Genomic DNA, 17,757 nt, shown 5'->3' with positions numbered 1-17,757 from the left:
CTGTTACTTCAGTCTTCCTCCCCCAAAAATGGACAGAGTCGGGTTAATATGTGTGCAAAGCCCCACACACCAAAAGGTATAATGCTCAAGTGTGCCAGTGCCAGTGAATGATGATCTAGACATGTAGAGTGAAGTGGGTAATCCTCCCATGCCAGAGAAACACCTATTGTAATTGTTCAACCTTCAGCACAAATGTTTGACCTGTGGTACATAAGAAAGAATGCAACCTGTTACTGTATAGGTTGGGAGAGAAAAGTCGCAACTGCCAGTGTGCTATTCGAGGCATGGCTGAGAGGTATCCAACAATTTCCGCAGAACATACTATCGCTCCAAAGCAGCCTATGAAAATTGCATAGCTCCTGATATAATACTGCAACTCAGAGAGGCATGAGATCTAGTGAACACAGCTGAGTCTGTCCCCGAAGGCTCACCAGCCCGGTCTCACGAGCTGTGGCGGTACCGATGATATACCGAGTCCGGCAGGTATGACGTCACTAAATGAGTTAGCCCGACAGCTGGCTCGGAAACGAGCTGACCATCAACTGGATTTTCGGCGCTCCGGCTCAGCTTGGCTTGTTGCAACAAGCTGGGCGTCTAGTTGGCAAGCTGAGTTAGCTGGATAAGCCGGCTCAGCTTGGCGGCAACACTAGTGTCCCTGCGATCTCGCGCTCATCTCGTTCCTGGAATGCAAGAGGATCACCGTTTGATAATCTGGGGAAATAAGCATGCTATTATGTACAGTTTACACTTTTAACTCGACGATGCTAGTGATATAGTAATGAATGCGCGTAATAGTACTGTACTTTCTTCCGTGTAGACTTCTCTCGGCTGTCCACTCCGAACGTACACTCCTTCATACACACTGCATGAAATATGTCTGTGACAAGCCAAAACACGACATCTGGTGAAACAAGCCCGAGAAATCAAGACGATGTATACGAAAGAAAGAAAGAGGGATGCGAGTGATAACAGATGAATCGGCATGATTGAGAAAAGGACGTAAATGAATCCAAGTTTGAGCATCATAGAATAGAGATCGAGGTCTGAGACCAGGAAAGGCGTGCAGGCACCTAAGCTTTAAGCCTCGACAGTGATGGCCTGCCCGCCCCCAGTGAGGGTGCTCTTGGGAGGGATGAAGGTCTGCGAAGAGAATGTCAGAAACACGAGCGATCATGTAAAGCCACGTGACTCACCCTGGTCTTGATACCACCGTCGAAGGGGAGGCGGGTGACGCCATTGCTCAACCACGCGTCAACCTCGGCAGCGCAGCGACGACCCTCCTGGATACCCCATACAATGAGCGACTGACCACGACGGCAGTCACCTGCAGCGAAGACGCCTTCGACGCTCGTCGAGTATTTCTACAGCGATAATTTCAGATGAGGGCACTGATTATGGAGCGATGGCAAACAAATACGTACGTTCGTTGGGGTCTGGATGTTGCTGCGTGCGTCCTGCTTGACGCCAAGCGACTTGAGGACCTCGGCCTCGGGACCCAGGAAACCGAGAGCAAGGAAGACGAGCTGAGCAGGGAAGAACTTCTCCGACCCGAGGACTTCCTCCATCTTCCAGCGTCCTCCGCTGTCCTTGGTCCACTCGACGCGAACAGTGTTGAGGCCCTTGAGCTTGCCCTCTTCATCGACGACGAACTCCTTCGTCGAGATGCAGTACTCGCGCGGGTCGCTGCCGAAGTGCGCCGCAACCTCAGTGTGGCCGTAGTCGGTACGGAAGATGCGAGGCCACTGCGGCCAGGGGTTATCGCGACCGCGGCCCTGTGGAGGCTTGGGCAAAAGCTCGAAGTTCGTGACGGACTTCGCACCGTGGCGCATCGCAGTACCGATGCAGTCGTTGCCGGTGTCACCACCGCCGATGACGATGACGTCTTTGCCCTTGGCAGAAATGTAGCTGCCATTCTGGAGCTCGGAGTCAAGCAAGGATTTGGTGTTGAGCTGGAGGAACTCCATGGCGAAGTGGATGCCGTCAACCTCACGGTTCGGTATCTTGAGGTCACGAGGCCAGGTCGCGCCAGTCGCAAGAATAACTGCATCATTCTCCTGGCGGATGTCGTTGATGTCGACGTCCTTGCCGACGAAGGTGCTCGGGACGAAGGTCACGCCCTCGGCGGCCATGAGGTCGAGACGACGCTGGACCACGCCCTTGTCGAGTTTCATATTGGGGATACCGTACATGAGAAGACCACCCATGCGGTCGTTGCGGTCGTAGACGGTAACCCAGTGGCCAGCCTTGTTGAGCTGGTCAGCAGCCGCAAGACCAGCAGGGCCGGAGCCAATGATAGCGATCTTCTTGCCCGTGCGGAATTGAGGAATCTGAGGAGCCATCCAGCCCATCTCGAAGCCCTATGGTCGTGACAAGTGAGCATACCGATGCTATCGGATGAGAAGACAGGTCTTCGTACCTTATCGATGATTGCGCATTCGATGCTCTTGATACCGACGGGCTGCTCGTTTATGCCAAGCACACATGCGCCCTCGCACGGGGCAGGGCAGACGCGACCAGTAAACTCGGGGAAGTTGTTCGTCAACAGCAGTCGGTTGAGTGCGTCGTGCCACTGGTTCTTGAACACGAGGTCGTTCCACTTGGGTATGACGTTCGAAATCGGACAGCCAGTGTCGGACTGGCAGAAGGGAACACCGCAGTCCATGCAACGGGCTGACTGGTACTTTAGCTCATCGTCGTTGAGACGGTGCGAGATCTCCTTCCAGTCCTTGACCCGCTTGCGAGGGGGGCGGTAAGTCTCCGTCAGACGCTTGTACTTCATGAAGCCACGCGTCTTATCGAGCTTGTTAAGACGGTTCTTGGTCGTGGCCTCGTCGACTAGGGAGTCCTCGAGGTCCTGGACAGCAGGCTCATGGCGCAGGCGAGAGCTAGTGCGGCTCATGCGCGAAGGAGGCTCCTTGGGAAGAAGAAGGTCCTCGAGACCTTCCGACGCAAGGTCGACTTGGCTGGCAGTGCGCGATGGCACGAGGTCGATGACGCTCTGGCGCATCCTCTCCTCCTTGGCTTTGGCGGCCTGCTCTTCGATGACCCGCTTGTAGTCGTGAGGCATGACCCTGACGAAGAGAGGAAGGAGATGGTGGAAGTCGTGGAGGACGCGATCGGCCACCTCTGAGCCGGTATAATGACGGTGGTCCTCGATAAGACCACGAAGCTCAGCGATCTCCTTGGGATCTGTGACCTTTCCGAGCTCGACCATCTCCATGTTTACCTTCGATGCGAAAGTGTGTGCGGTGTCGAGGACGTACGCGATACCACCGCTCATACCGGCAGCGAAATTGCGGCCGGTGCTGCCGAGGACGACGACGCGACCACCAGTCATGTACTCGCAACCGTGATCACCAGTACCCTCTACAACGGCGTTCGCACCAGAGTTGCGGACAGCGAAACGTTCAGCAGCAATACCACGGATGAACGCCTCACCGGAGGTAGCACCGTACAAGCAGACATTGCCGATGATGATGTTCTCCTCAGCCTTAAACGTCGATTGCTTAGGCGGGTAGACAATGAGACGGCCGCCAGAGAGACCCTTGCCGACGTAGTCGTTCGCGTCGCCTTCGAGCTCGATGGTGATACCAGGCGCGAGGAAGGCGCCGAGAGACTGACCGGCGGAACCTCGCATGGAGATGTGAATCGTGTCCTTGGGAAGACCCTCCTCGCCGTACAACTTTGAGACCCGGTACGACAAAGAGGTGCCGAGGGCGCGGTCCGTGTTGGTGACATCACAGTCAACGTGGACAGGAAGACCACTCGTGAGCGCGGGCTCGGCCTCGTCGATGAACTTGTTGTCGAGACGGATGTAGAGCTTGTGGTCCTGGGGACGAACGCGATAGGTGGCGGCCCCAGGCCGCATTTGCCAAGCAGGCTTGAGGATGGCGCTGAGGTCGAGGTGTGCGGTCTTCGGCGTCCGTAGCTTCTCGTCAACCTTGAGCATATCAGCGCGACCAACCATCTCGTTGATCGTACGGAAGCCGAGCTTGGCCATATACTGACGGAGATCTTCGGCGATGTAGTAGAAGAAGTTGATCACCTGCTCAGGTTGGCCTGCGAACTTCGCACGGAGCTGCGGGTCCTGGGTAGCAATACCAACAGGGCAGGTGTTCACTACGACGTACGTCAGAACGTGAAGTCCTCGGGACACTTAGTGAAGCAACTTACGATGACACTTGCGCATCATAATACAACCCATGGCGATAAGAGGGGTGGTAGCGAAGCCCCACTCTTCGGCACCAAGCAAGCACGCGATAGCAAGGTCGCGTCCAGTACGAAGCTGTCCGTCGGTCTGGACAGTGACACGGCCGCGGAGATCGTTGAGAACAAGCGTCTGGTGGGTCTCGGCGAGACCAAGCTCCCACGGGAGGCCAGCGTACTTGATACCGGTCCAACGGGACGCACCAGTACCTCCATCGTGCCCAGAGATGAGGATGTGATCCGCCTTCGCCTTCGCGACGCCGCTCGCAACAATACCAACACCGACCTCGGACACGAGCTTGACAGAGACACGAGCACGAGGGTTTGAGCACTTGAGGTCGTAGATGAGCTGCTTGAGATCCTCGATCGAGTAGATATCGTGGTGCGGAGGAGGCGAGATGAGACCGACACCGGCTGTCGAGTGCCGGGTGCGCGCGATGGACGTCGACACCTTGTGTCCGGGAAGCTCACCACCTTCGCCCGGCTTGGCCCCTTGTGCCATCTTTATCTGGAGCTCGTCCGCATCCGCGAGGTAGTTAGAAGTGACACCGAACCGACCAGACGCGACCTGCTTGATCGCGGAGCGCATGATGTCGCCGTTGGGCAGAGGCTGGGAACGCTCGGCATCCTCGCCGCCCTCGCCCGTGTTCGACTTCCCGCCAAGCCGGTTCATGGCGATGGCGAGCGTGGAGTGCGCCTCCATCGAGATTGACCCGTACGACATCGCACCGGTGACAAACCGGCGAACAATTTCATTCCAGGGCTCTACTTGCTCGATCGGGATCGGAGTGACATTCTCGTACCGGAAATCGAGGAGGCCGCGGAGATGAACTGCCCTGGTCTGCTCGTTCGCATTGGTGGCATACGCATCGTACGCACGCTGGTTCTTCTCTCGGACGGCATCCTGGAGATTAGCGATTCCTGACGGATCGTTGACGTGTGCTTCCCCGCCGGAACGCCAGTGGTATTCTCCTGACTCCGGCATCCCAGGCGGAATGATGGTTTCACGGGAAGGCCAGCCACGCTCATGCATCTCGAACGCGTCCATCGCTAGAAGATCGAAGGTCGCCCCCTGAACACGACTCGCGGTTCCAACGAAGCACTTCTCGATCACTTCCGTGTGTAATCCGAGCGCCTCGAAAATCTGCGCGCCTTTGTACGATTGCAGGGTAGAAATACCCATCTTCGACATCACCTTGAGGATACCCCCATCTACCGAGTGGCGGTAGTTGGCCATCAGGTCGTCGAGCGTCTTGTTATCCTTAACCCTGTAGACCCCAGTAGCGTGTTAGAAGCTCTCCAAGATAGGTACGATACACCGACACTCACAGTCCTTCCCGGACGACCTTGTGGATAGACTCCATCGTAAGCCATGGGCAGATAGCGTCGGCGCCGTATCCGAGAAGAACGCAGAGGTGGTGGACTTCGCGGGCCTCCGCAGTCTCGACCATGAGCGCGACCTTCGCACGCTTCTTCTGAGTGACGAGGTGGTGGTGGACGCCACCGCACGCGACCAGGGCCGAAAGCGCAACGCGGGTCGGTCCGGTCTCGCGATCGGAGAGGATGATGACCTTGATGCCATCTTCGATAGCTTGCGTCGCCTCAGAGCAAACGCGCTCGAGCGCGAGCTTGTAGCCCGGCAGGCCGAACTCCTTCGGGAATGTGATGTCTATGGTGCGGGAGGGCCAGGTCGCGTACGCGTGCTTGAGATTCTTCATGGCGTTCATCTCCTCGAGCGACAGGATGGGAGAGGGGAGGAGGATACGGTGGCACTGCTGAGGATTCATCTCAAGAAGGTTTCCTTCGGGACCGACATAGCACTCGAGAGACATGACTATCGACTCTCGGATCGCGTCGATAGGGGGATTGGTGACCTGAGCAAAGAGTTGGCGGAAGTAGTCGTAGATGAGGCGGGGTTGCGTCGACATGGCGGCGAGGGGAGCATCGTTACCCATAGAGCCAAGTGCCTCCTTGCCGTCGGTGAACATGGGAAGCATGAGCAAGTTGAGCTGTTCGACAGTGTAGCCGAACGCGAGCAACTTGGGATCGGTACTGAGGGAGTAGTGATCGATAGACGGCTCGACGGAAGTAGCACGCTGGACGCGTTTCACGATTGTAGGGACGTTGAGCAGGTTGGTCTCGATCCAGGACGCGAAGTTCTGCTTCCGCGCAGTGGTGCGCTTGAGCTCCTTGTCGTCGACGATGCGGCCCTCCTCGGTGTCGACGAGGAGCATGCGTCCGGGCTTGAGACGGCCCTTCTGTATGACTTTCTCAGGGGAGATGTAGAGTGCGCCGACCTCAGAGGCGCATACAATGATGTCCTCATTGGTCACGACGTAACGGCAAGGGCGCAGACCATTACGGTCGAGGTTGGCGCCGCAGTAACGGCCGTCGCTGAAAGTGAAGAGAGCAGGACCGTCCCAAGGCTCCTGAAGACAAGCAGCCCAATTGTAGAACGCCTTCTTCTCAGGCTCCATGATATCATTGCCCTGCCATGCTTCTGGGATAAGCATCATGATAGCCTCAGGAAGGGTCAAAACGCCGTTCACGACAAGCAACTCAAGCACGTTGTCGAACGCAGCAGAGTCGGAACCACCAGACTCGATGATAGGGTATAAGAGGTCAAGCTGATCTCCAAAGTGGGACGAGGAGAGTACGCCCTCGCGAGCGCGCATCCAGTTCCGATTACCGCGGAGGGTGTTGATCTCACCTGACAATGACACGATCATTCGATTTTCAGTTTCGAGGGAGTATGCGTGCAGTGGATCTTACCGTTATGTGCGGCCCACCTCATGGGCTGAGCACGGTCCCAGCTGGGGAAGGTGTTGGTGGAAAAGCGAGAGTGGACGAGTGCGAAGTGCGAACGGTAGAGGACATGGTTCAGGTCGTGGTAGTAGTTGTACACTTGCGGCGGCGAGAGCTGACCCTTGTAGACGATGTTCTTGGATGAAAGCGAACAGATATAGAAGCCCTTCGAGAGCGAACTTCATATAGACACATCCGACAACTTAAGCTAGCGTTCATATACTGAAAAGAGCGGAAGGGGACAAACATGGTGTGCGTCGCGTGCTTGCGTAGGATATAGAGCTGACACTCGAAGAGCTTGGCGTCGAACGCACCACCGCGAGGGGTGTTACCCTCACCATAGTGAGAACGCAAGACTACGAACGGCTGAAGGATAGCGGGCTCTTTGCTTGCGGCCGCCGGGCCAAGGATGGTGCCGTCGGTTGGGACCTCTCTCCATCCGAGGACGCGGAGACCTAGGTCTCCCGCAATCTTTGAGAAGATAGCCTGCTGCTGCTGAAGAGCGACGGGGTTGTTGGCCTTGAAGAAGACGTTCCCGACGGCGTACTGGCCGGCCTCCGGAAGCTCGCAGCCGATTTCGCGCTCACCCTCCCGCTTGAAGAAGAGGTGAGGGATACCGGTCATGACTCCCGCACCGTCGCCGTCGCGGCTATCTGCGCCGGTGGCGCCGCGATGGGTCATAGCACAGAGGAGTTGACGAGCATCGGAGACGATTTTGTGGCTCTGGTCGCCCTTGATATGGCAGATGAAGCCCACACCGCAGGCATCCTTCTCGAGGTCGTTCACGTAGAGGCCCTGACTAGCAGGCAGCGAGGCATCCCAAGACGTCGGGTCGCGCTGAACGGCGTTGAATCCATTTTGTGAATCTGTGTCAGAAGTAGGCAAGGATCTGTGAAGGCAAGAGGGGTCTGCGTGGCAATCCACGATAGCCATAGAACGATAGCGGAGTTGGCGGATCTAAGCGGCAGATGGGGAGCGACCAGGCAGATGGGGGTGCGCTGGAGAGGGGCGATGGTGGTGGTCCGGGTGCAAGGGCTGACGGAAGAGCACAAAGAGGCTTGAGACGCCACAGCGCAATTTTGTGCGGACTTTCGAGTCAGAGCAGAGGCTGCAGACTGGAGTCAGTGGGGTTTGCGTTCAAGCACCGCGTGCCGCCTTCACCCGACTCTCCCGATAGTCGATCGACTTTAGTCGAGCCACTTTCTTTCGCTATCTTATCTCCTTCTCGTCCAATCACAGGCCCCATAGATCTAATCCCTGTCAAAATCGCCATAATCTGCTCATCATCTCGCACGCATCTGATCTAATCTCCCTTTGCACGCGGAACCCCGCCGGACATCCTCTACCGTTAATCCCCCCAGCGCCCCATGTCTCTTCTCAATGTACCCCTGCATACGATAGACCGGCCTCGCTGGCTGGTGCCACCCCTACAACTCAAACTACCGCACCTAGCACCTTCGCTGTATTCAGAACAAACAGAAACGATGCAATGCCTGCCCTTCGCTAACTGCGGCACGATTTCATGATCGTCCCGCCAGAAACATAAACGCCACCCCCTGCTGCTGGACCTCCAACGTCAGCATAGATCCATTCTCGTCCCTTGCACTATACGACGAAGCTCGCCACCACGGCGCTCAGATCGCCATATCTGGACCCTACTCCGACGTTGCCTCGCCCTTCGTTCAGGCAAACGCGAAGCTTCAGGCTCCAGAGTTCAAACTTCAAGGCCTCTCCATCGCGTCGAAACTGCGCGGTACCTCGGAGAAATCCTTGACAGCCAGCTCGGCCCGGGGAGGCTGACCGCGATGCGCGTCACCGCGCTGGCCAGCAGGCACCGTCCATCCGCCCCGGACCGTCGAGACGATTTCACCCTAGGCTGTTAGAATTGCTCGAATATTCCGTACATGTGTACCATGGGGTTCTCATCGAGTTCGTTGAGGCTTGAAACTTGGGAAGACGACGTGCAGACCATGGGCCGCAGGGGCACTAACCGTGAGAGTCCAAGGAGCGTCGGACGGTATGTGTTCCGGTGCACATTCCGCTGCTCCGAGCCCCGAGTCCCCAAGCGTCGAGTGATCGAGTCTATCCAATTCGTGTGCTTCCCGCTGCATACTCTGTCACGCGGGACCATGGAGCAGATCGCAATCAGGAAGCGATTCCATCAGATCGAACCTTGGCTGGCGTGCGTAGACTTCTGTCGAATGCCACGCACGACTCCAATAGCCCTCGTCCCACCTACCTCGGAAGATTCTGCGTGGGGCCAGGCCTAGAATAACTCGTGTTGAGGTGCACTCGGAAAGAAGTGTCAGGGCGAGTCTGCCGTGACGTACCATGGAACGGTTCCCGAAGACAAACGGAAACGCTCCATCTCCCTGAGAATCGCAGTCAAGAACCTCCTGCCGGATCAGGCCTTTTATGGCTTCGCAAAAGAATACCGGTACAAAGGGCTCATCCACCACAGCGTAGATTCCCTGCATGCTCGAGACACGAGGAGAACGGGGTGCAAATCTAGCCTGCCCCATCGTGCAACGCACAACAGACCACCGCTGGTGAGAAGGCGTGTCAGCGTAAGTCAAATCGCATCCGAATGCCTTCCGAACCTTTCTGATGTCCATTGTATTGCCGTACCGTTTCTCCCGTCGACATGTCCCACAGCCGCGCTGTGTGGTCGGAGGACGCTTTACACACATAAATTAGAAACAAGGGATCGGCTGGCATGTAATGTGCGCTGCAGCCACACCTGTCACTAGATATGCGGAGTCGGCGCTGAATGCACAGTCCCAGACCCAGCGTTGGTGACCTTGCAATGTCTTATCCAGCTTAAATTCATAGTTTGGCGATATTGACCAGATTTTTACGGTGGTATCAGCAGAACAGGTCGCAAGATATCTAGTTTGACGTCGTCATTGGCGTCATCTCGAACTAAGTAGAAGAACGAGGGACCGCTCACTTGACATCAGGGCTTAACAGTAGCCGGGTGAGGTACTTCGTGTGAGCTTGGAACATGGTGACGGCCTGGAACCTTGGTAGGTCCGATCTCTCATCGTTGATCTTCCATACATAGCACTTTCCCTACACCAATACCGGTTAGCGCATGATCTCATTGTATTCGAACGCGCCATACCTTGACACTACCCGCGACGAGGCAGGAGCCGTCAGAAGCGAGACTTATGGAACGCATCGGCGTATCTCCTCCTGGAGTCTGGAGTTTCATGGATGGGCAAGAGGTGAACCAAGTTAGCGAATGGACGCACCAACTCGTGAGTGCAAATGTTCTCCGACAAGTCCCACTGCTTGATCCTCCCAGCTTGGTCGCATGAGATAAGCTCGCCCTGATTGGGATGTACCACTACGTCGTTCACTACATCCCGAAAATGTATTAGCGGTCAGGGTGTACTCTCTGTATGCTCGTTGTACCTGGGGCTTCGTTGTCGTAGTTGCGATGCAGGTGACTGCTACTTCTGTATTCGGAGCACCCTCGAATATTCACTTACAACAGTACGATGGAAGGAGGTACAAGCGTACCGAAGGTCCCAAATCTTGATGGTGCCATCCTCGCTGCCAGTCACCAACCACTTCCCTTCGCTATGGAAGCACACAGCGGTGATATTACCATTGTGGCCCTCATAAATCGCAACCTGCGGGTCCGAGGGACAATGTAACATGGACACTGAGCCTTCTAAGTAGATTAACGTACCGGTCCCGCAGATGGCGCTGCAGCGATCTCGTAAATGTATGCCTTCTTGTGGATGGCTGCAGCCAAGAGTCGTTTGCTAGACGCCGAATTGCGTAGTATGAGGAAAGGTCGAGAAAATATGGTGTAGCGGTAGCTCACTCAGGGGAGATTGCGAGTCGGTTGACTTGCTGTTGGAACACGACGCAGTGGGTATGTGAACCGGATGTTATGGACGCACATGACAAACGGGGCCCTCACTCCAGATTCAGCAGCCCTGGGTATAGTCCGGGAACAAATACCGCTCCAGGCCTCCCAGAAGCGAATTTCGTGATCGTAGGAACCAGTTACAAGGATGACAGACATATCCGTGCGGGCAGCAGTAGCAGCAGTAGACCGAGAAGAAGGGGTCTGCACAGGCATCACGGATGGACGAAACTAAAGGACTAGGAGTAGAAGATCGTGCTCGGGATTGAGTGGGCGCTTCTTACGTAACGAACATGCAGACAACAGCAAGGTGAATTGCGAGGTTCTTCACTCGTATGTTGCCCTATCGCCCCTTACATGCATAGCTAATCGGGTTCTCGTTTGGCTTAAACTTCAATGGCCTCTTCTGCTTCTTGGTCTAGGTCCATGCTTTCCGGAAAAGCTTCCTTTATCATCGAAGTTACTACCTGTTACAGCGACACCTGGACCCTAACGCTGAATGGGAACAGACCTGTTCAGATTTCGCACACTGCACAGATGCCGTCGCCGCTAAGCTTATCTTGTGGCAGTCGGGTAAGCAAGTTCTGGGCGAGCCGGCTGTGTGCATTCAACCATGCGTACTGCGTGCGTGCAGAGTCCATATTAAGGTAAGGAATATACTCCTGACTGTTCGCGATTCTCGTGGTTGACCGGCGAAGGAGGGGGGGCATTCCCCTTGAGCCGGTCTCTTCTGCCCATCTTCCCGCGAAGCAGCTCCTCTGAGCCCACTCATTGCCTCTCATCTCTCTCTGATCTGGACCCCTGCTGTATGTCGTGCTTTCTCACGTACGCGTGCCCCGGTTTGATCTGCCATTCCCTTCCGGCGCGCCTTCTGGACCGCCCCTTCATGGAGAACATCCATCCAAGAATAAGATGTCCCCTTTAACAACCCTCAAGAAAAATGAACAATATGACGCCCGTTGGCGTACAAAGCTGGGCCGTGTACCGAGAGCTTCGTCAACTTGTCGCTTCGCCCTAGCTTCCCCTTAGCCTCGGAAAGTATAAAGGAGACCAAGATGTTTGTAGGTATGCCATCCCCCGCTAGCCATTGACCCACTGTTTACGACGCTTATGGACCCTTTCCCCGTAGGTGGCCACACTTATTCCAATTCCCCGTTGGCCTGACCCCTCCCTTAGATCGGCACCCGAGTGTTCTTCCTTGAGTGCGGCAAGACTCGCACAGGAACTGTACAGAACACGGAGACCATCGAGGTGAGCGCATCGCTGCTTCACACGCTGTCATGCTGACGCGACATCCAGGGTCTTCGTTATGTTGTTATAAAGCTTGACGACGGGAGTCCCAACCCTGTGAAGTTACCGTGCGTATGCGTTTCCTATGGCACACGTTCTTGCACGAGGGCTCATTACGTTTAGTTTGTCTAGTGTGAACAGCATCTCAAAATCCGCTTAGTCCTTTGGTAGGACGGATGCCACCACTTCATACCAAAAGTATATTGCTTGTCGGACTGCATGGACTCACTAGATTGTATCATTGCGCTCCTCATACCCCATCATTGGCACACGCGGCTTAGACATTTACCACGGACTCGTACTGTACCTGCTCGAGAAGCTAGTTTATTAGATGGGAACTGTAGCAGATATAGAGCGGTTCCGAACTACATGGACTTTGCGCCCCAATTTTGTGTGAGGCATCATGGTTTCTGAGAGGACATTCTGCGGGAAGTTCTTCTGGATGCCAGCGAGGATCGTGCAAATGACGACCTGCCTCGACCTCCGAGAATGATCCAGACAGGGAGAGGAGGTAGGATGTCGTTGAAGCCAGATGACAGGTCTCACTCTCGCAGCTCAAACCAACAGCTGGGTCCAATGCTTCCTCCTGCGCTTCCTCTCCTCCTACCCGAAACGAACGCGATCTGTCTTGTCCATGTTGGCTGCCTAAGTATGTCCGATCCCCGATCGTCCGCTATGGAGGTCGGGCCGGCGGCCTAACGTTCGCGCGATACGCCGGCAAGATAGGAGGTGATCTAAGCGCCCCTCTATGGCCGAACTTCTCAGCATCTTCTATGAAATATGTAGCCTTTGGCCAGGTTCTCACTCGCCCTCGTCTCCTAGCACCCCAGTTCTCATCGAAACCCCTCGAGCATGCAAGGAACGCCTGAGTTGTCTACCGCGGGGGCGCCACCACTTTTGCCTCATGTTGACCAAGCACCGATCAAGTTACCTCCCGGTAACGCCCACAATGCGAGCAGGACGAACACGCTTCAAAACATGAGCCGTGTCCTATATGTCTCTATCCGGCTGCTACTCGGAGCTTTCTTAGTCGTGGAGCGCGTTTGTGTTGCGGCGCATGAACTGCTCTGCTATATCTTGCGCCTGTCTCCGTGTCAGGTGTACGGCCCGAGAGAAAGTGCTGTTGTTGTAGTGGGCGGAAATGATGGTATGTGTAGTCCGATAGGAGGGGGTGCCGATGTATCGCACGAATCGCTCACTATAGCGGTTCCCGGGCACCGACCAATTACTTCGCAGAACTAGGCAGGCACATTGCTGTGAACTTCTCACAGCTGGGCTACACTGTCTTTGTGCTTTGCCCAGACAGCCCTCAAGCACGGTCCCCCTCTGACGTAGACGGTCCGAATGTGTCTTCGGTAAGAGAGCGATCCGCGTGGTTTTCCCCTAGTCCCACCGTCGCTCACCGCTCCTGGTAGCTTATTCAAGAATGGCACCAGAGGATAAAAAGATCCGGCCAATCGAAGTCACCTTGGGGTCTCGTAGCACCAATCGTCTTGGACATGAAGTCAGACGCGCAGAGAACGCGTGCGGTCGAGACCGTTGACGCCTACTGCGTGGCCCATCATCTCCACCTGGTCGCACTTGTGGTGCTCCCCTCGAGCGGTACGTGGTAACCCGCCTTTTCCGGGCAATACTCGGTTGACGGAATAATGGACCTATGCATATACCATGACTGCTCAGTCTCGTCGCCGCATGCCGCGAAGACCCTGCAGAGTATCCAGGAGGACCTCCACTTCGGCGTCTCAGCGTGGTGTGAAGTTCTCCGTGAATGCCTCGTTGAGCCCGTGTCCCTAGTCCAGGACTATGTGGACACGCTCACGGCTGCATCCGGGCGCGTCGTCATGGTGCTCTCCTGTAAGTAACCTCGACCTCACCTGATTTGCATGAGGGGTGACCATTGATTCACCCTGCGGCTCTGCACAATTGAATGCAGCCGATCATCAACCATGGCCTGCTTCTCTACATGAGTTGCAGGACAGAACTCTTCTCTCCACCGCCCAGTACTTGCGGCGGGTGCTTGAGCCGTTGGGTATCAGAGTCTCAACCGTTTCCACTGGGCCCTCAGCCCCAGCCACCGCTTCTTCCACGACATTTGCGGAGGCCAGGTGAGTCTTCTGCCCTTTACGAACCTTGTTATAAACGTAGCTGTGGCGACAGTGCCTCCCGCGGATCCCCCTCATTAACCCGTGGAGGTAAGTGCGTTTTCAGCCTCGATGCTTCTGGCGCTTCACTCATCATTGGCGTCCATAGACTACTTACGGACCATTCAATGCACGATTGAGGAAGTGCTAGTACAGTTTGCCGTCGCCCATGAAGACGTGTGGCGAACCTTGCAAGCAATTACACGTTCACCGTGAGTTCTGTAGCAAGTGGCTGTCCATTGGTGCGTTCGTGCTAACCAGCGCGCCTTTGGATATCTCGATATGTCCCTAGGTACCCGAGAGAGCGTTACAATGTGGGGTTGCATGCGCGGCTACTAGCCGTTTATTATGTGATGCCTACGTTCCTGCATCTATGCTTACGAAACATCATTCCCTAAGTTCATTGAGCGGCGTCATTGCTGAACGCCATATACAGCACGCGGAGAACGACAGTAGAGTAATACCCTCTCACGGCATGGGCGATATGAAGCGGTCCTGATACGGAAACCAGAACGGTCTTAGTAATACGTACGGCCAGTATGAGGCAGATAGCACTCACCCGTATCATGATGCTTAGACGCTGTCTTCCCTCACTGGGAGGATGGGTGCCATCGCCGCTCTGCAAGATGGAGTGCTTGTAGTCGTACCGAACAGCATCCCTGTAACGTCAAGATCATAAGTCTTCCCCCGCTTCATACTTCGGAGACGATCACTTGCTTTTGGATGTAAACGCTACCAGAGGATAGTGGTATCTCATAGCGCTCCTCTGGCAAATTGGATCTTTCCAGACGCAGTATACGCTCGTCTCCGAGGGATACCCCCATAATCCACGTGCTATGTCATAAGCTGCGTATAGATAGAGCAATCGAGAGCGAGCAGACGTACCCGCTTGCCTCCACATTATCGACATGCGGCTAAAACAACGTTGGTGTTCATGCCGGTCATCTCACCAGCCAAGATAGCTTACCAGGATGATTCCATCTGATGCAAGATGGAGGATGTGTGTTTGTATCTCCCCGTTAGGATGAAGCTTTCGCAGTCTTTCTATCAGTGGTATAATTTCCGGCATGTCATCTGGCCATGCAGTGACGTGCATCTCGCGGTATCGTCTGATAACGCCGTCAAAATGTCCCTGAGATAGATACACTCAGTACGAGGAATAGGTGTGAGAAATTGGGGAACGCCAAACATGCCTCTTGGAAGTCATAGAAGTCATCTGGCAAGAACAACGCCTGCACTGGATCAACCGATGGCCCTGGATTATGGTTTTGTAGGAATTGTCTCCTCCTGCGCCGAAACTTTCCACTCTCCATGGTATCCAATTTTTTCAGAGAGGCTTTGAGGAGCAAGCACTGCTCGTCTACCGTGAAGATATTAGGAAACAACGCAAAGTCAGGGGGAAATCTCGTGGCCTGCGTGCCGAATCCCCTGTGAGATACGTAGCAGGCCCCTGCACCCCGGTGCAATCTCAGAGTTGACCCGAAAACTGGGAACAGTCGGAGCATGCTCGAGTCGTGTCCGAGGAAAGCGAGGGTACTCATTCAAAGGAGTGCGCACCAGATGCCTTGTCGGCATTAAGCGCCCACTCACCACATACTCCGGCATTACCCGAGCCGAGTAACGTCATGCTGCCTCCGTACGAAACTTCGGCATGAGCACTTAGATGGTCTCCACGTGTGGTCATTATAGTATCAAGTTCCGGACAACGTATTCTGATATGGCCATGCGCCGAGGTTCGCTTTCCTGATTGTTGCCTGTGACGGCAATTTTCGATACCGACTGCCATGGAGGTGCAGTGAATCATGCGCTTTGGGTGTCAACGCCGCTCTCTATTTCGCCGAAGGAAGCACTAGCCCCGCTCAAAGTTGGCGTATTTTCGTAGCCGCCCGTATTTTGTGCACCCGTATTTTGAGATCCAGCGCCAGCCCTTCGTCACGACAGTGTCACGGCCGCTTAGCTCAGCCGTACCGTCGCGCGTTGATTCCATACACTCCGAGTCTCCTCGTGAACTATCCTACTTGTTCTAGTTTGGCTTTCTTGTACTTCACGGCGATCTTCCCTCGGATACTGTGTCTCAATCCTGAGGGAAGGTCTGGAAGCCCGGCAACACTGCTGAAGACCCTCTCGCTTCGAAACGAACATCAAGTGGGTTGGCTCAGGCTAATGATAGCTACCTGCTCTGGCAACTCATCTCGGAGGCGGAGAAGGTGAAGAATAGCAAAATTTTTTTGGGGGGGAGAAGTTCAGACCAGTCGGCCACTACTGCTATCTAGCATCCAACTCAAGCAGCCTTGGGGCGCCCAAAAACTCTTCTCCGGAAAATAGGACTACTGCGCATTGCTGTCATCGTGATCCTCACTCTCTACTTATGCCCTGGTGGGGGATCAACCAGATATCGGTAACATAGTGTGTATAGTCTACAGCCTAGAGACCTCATCATGCAGGTTTGAGTGTCCTGAGGTGGTGTGCAATGAACGGGGCTCTTGACTAGATGCCATCGCGATGGCGCTGAGATACGACTGAGCTAAGCGGCTGTGACCCCACTGCCGTGACGAAGGGCTGGCGCTGGATCTCAAAATACGGATGCACAAAATACGGGCGGCTACAAAAATACGCCAACTTTGAGCGGGGATACTCAATCGGGTAATCAGAGTCTGGGAGGTACTACTGATCAGTCCCATTTGTGTTTGGTCCATCCAAGCGAGGTTGGCTCAAAAGAGCATTACGGCCCTCCGTAGCGACAGGCGTACTTGAACTCAAGGCACAGAACACTCATAGTAGGTTGGTGAAAATTGCATTGCATTCATGTACCTGTTTCCTGCGGTCTCGGAAGCGGAAATGGTCGCGACCAAGCTCGCTGCTGCCTGGTGTCACTAGATACCCGTCCTGCCGGCATTAGAAACCGACTAGGAGTCCAGTCCACTGCGTCGAGAAATATGACGTCTGGATCCCTGTATCCCGTTCGATTCCAGCTACATAACTGCAAAAACATACTAGTGTGACCCCAGAAGCTACGGATTAAGCGCCTGACCCCAGAAGCTACTGACACACCTCCAGTTCTCGCATTTCCCTGTCAAAAAGTGTGCACGGGTTACACGCGAGAAGACGTACTTCAAAAATATCATTGTAAAAAACAAAGAAGGAAATCGGAAGGGATTTGCTCCCGATACAAGTCAATCTCAGTAGGGTTTCAAGGGTTTACTGACCTTGGTGAGCTGCCACAAAAAGATCTGCAGCGCCGATCTTTCTGTAACTTCGCAAAGTGTTCTGAACATTCTCAATAAACTTTCTTGTTCAGTCTCCGAAGGGTTCCGGGTTGCAGTATTCGAAAGATAGGAAGAGGTCTCTCGAGCGTGACATTCAGCCACTGACCGAGATAAAGCTGACTTTCAATCTGAGCGCTTCGACAATGTTGCCCCGGCCAACTTCGCTATC

The 17,757-nt window shown here is 54.8% G+C and overlaps 4 protein-coding genes across 4 annotated transcripts; 1 reads left to right on the top strand and 3 right to left on the bottom strand.

Moving 5' to 3' along the window:
* Positions 1-710: 710 nt before the first annotated feature.
* On the bottom strand, positions 711-8,047 carry DICSQDRAFT_177406 (NADPH-dependent glutamate synthase). Its single transcript, XM_007361223.1, has 8 exons — positions 7,259-8,047; positions 6,979-7,190; positions 5,536-6,916; positions 4,174-5,474; positions 2,417-4,119; positions 1,422-2,357; positions 1,194-1,361; positions 711-1,140 (listed from the first exon to the last, which is right to left on the bottom strand). Exons 1-8 carry the CDS (start codon positions 7,942-7,944, stop codon positions 1,078-1,080), a joined length of 6,450 nt encoding a protein of 2,149 aa, XP_007361285.1. The 5' UTR covers positions 7,945-8,047; the 3' UTR covers positions 711-1,077.
* A 1,372-nt stretch (positions 8,048-9,419) lies between these two features.
* On the bottom strand, positions 9,420-11,104 carry DICSQDRAFT_132187 (WD40 repeat-like protein). The gene is made up of 11 exons (XM_007361222.1): positions 10,946-11,104; positions 10,847-10,875; positions 10,709-10,784; positions 10,537-10,649; positions 10,429-10,472; positions 10,266-10,372; positions 10,136-10,213; positions 9,962-10,083; positions 9,752-9,900; positions 9,612-9,689; positions 9,420-9,557 (listed from the first exon to the last, which is right to left on the bottom strand). Exons 1-11 carry the CDS (start codon positions 11,048-11,050, stop codon positions 9,520-9,522), a joined length of 939 nt encoding a protein of 312 aa, XP_007361284.1. The 5' UTR covers positions 11,051-11,104; the 3' UTR covers positions 9,420-9,519.
* A 2,576-nt stretch (positions 11,105-13,680) lies between these two features.
* Positions 13,681-14,290, top strand: DICSQDRAFT_165719 (uncharacterized protein; the record flags this gene model as incomplete). Its single annotated transcript, XM_007361221.1, has 3 exons — positions 13,681-13,783; positions 13,862-14,035; positions 14,115-14,290. 3 exons carry the CDS (start codon positions 13,681-13,683, stop codon positions 14,288-14,290), a joined length of 453 nt encoding a protein of 150 aa, XP_007361283.1.
* Positions 14,291-14,722: 432 nt separating this feature from the next.
* On the bottom strand, positions 14,723-15,949 carry DICSQDRAFT_143377 (uncharacterized protein; the record flags this gene model as incomplete). The annotated part of the gene is made up of 7 exons (XM_007361220.1): positions 14,723-14,839; positions 14,882-14,981; positions 15,040-15,156; positions 15,208-15,236; positions 15,290-15,454; positions 15,516-15,772; positions 15,913-15,949. The coding sequence occupies 7 exons, from the start codon at positions 15,947-15,949 to the stop codon at positions 14,723-14,725; spliced, it is 822 nt and encodes a 273-aa protein (XP_007361282.1).
* Positions 15,950-17,757: the final 1,808 nt, after the last annotated feature.

Source organism: Dichomitus squalens (assembly GCF_000275845.1).
Source record: "Dichomitus squalens LYAD-421 SS1 unplaced genomic scaffold DICSQscaffold_2, whole genome shotgun sequence".
NCBI classification, from domain to species: Eukaryota; Fungi; Basidiomycota; class Agaricomycetes; order Polyporales; family Polyporaceae; genus Dichomitus; species Dichomitus squalens.
The sequence above is the reverse complement of the archived record's forward strand: the minus strand, read 5'-3'. Positions and strand labels throughout refer to the sequence as shown.

What these genes read in the sequence shown, in the direction of transcription:
- DICSQDRAFT_177406 (XM_007361223.1), bottom strand. Translation starts at nt 7,944, where the DNA reads ATGGCTATCGTGGATTGCCACGCAGACCCCTCTTGCCTTCACAGATCC. An exon ending in GAGGTGGGCCGCACATAACG is followed by an intron (nt 6,917 to 6,978) that starts GTAAGATCCACT and finishes TGTCATTGTCAG; the next exon opens with GTGAGATCAACACCCTCCGC. An exon ending in AATGCGCAATCATCGATAAG is followed by an intron (nt 2,358 to 2,416) that starts GTACGAAGACCT and finishes TCACGACCATAG; the next exon opens with GGCTTCGAGATGGGCTGGAT.
- DICSQDRAFT_132187 (XM_007361222.1), bottom strand. Translation starts at nt 11,050, where the DNA reads ATGTCTGTCATCCTTGTAACTGGTTCCTACGATCACGAAATTCGCTTC. An exon ending in CCAGGGCTGCTGAATCTGGA is followed by an intron (nt 10,876 to 10,945) that starts GTGAGGGCCCCG and finishes GTGTTCCAACAG; the next exon opens with CAAGTCAACCGACTCGCAAT. An exon ending in ATACAATGGACATCAGAAAG is followed by an intron (nt 9,558 to 9,611) that starts GTTCGGAAGGCA and finishes CCTTCTCACCAG; the next exon opens with CGGTGGTCTGTTGTGCGTTG.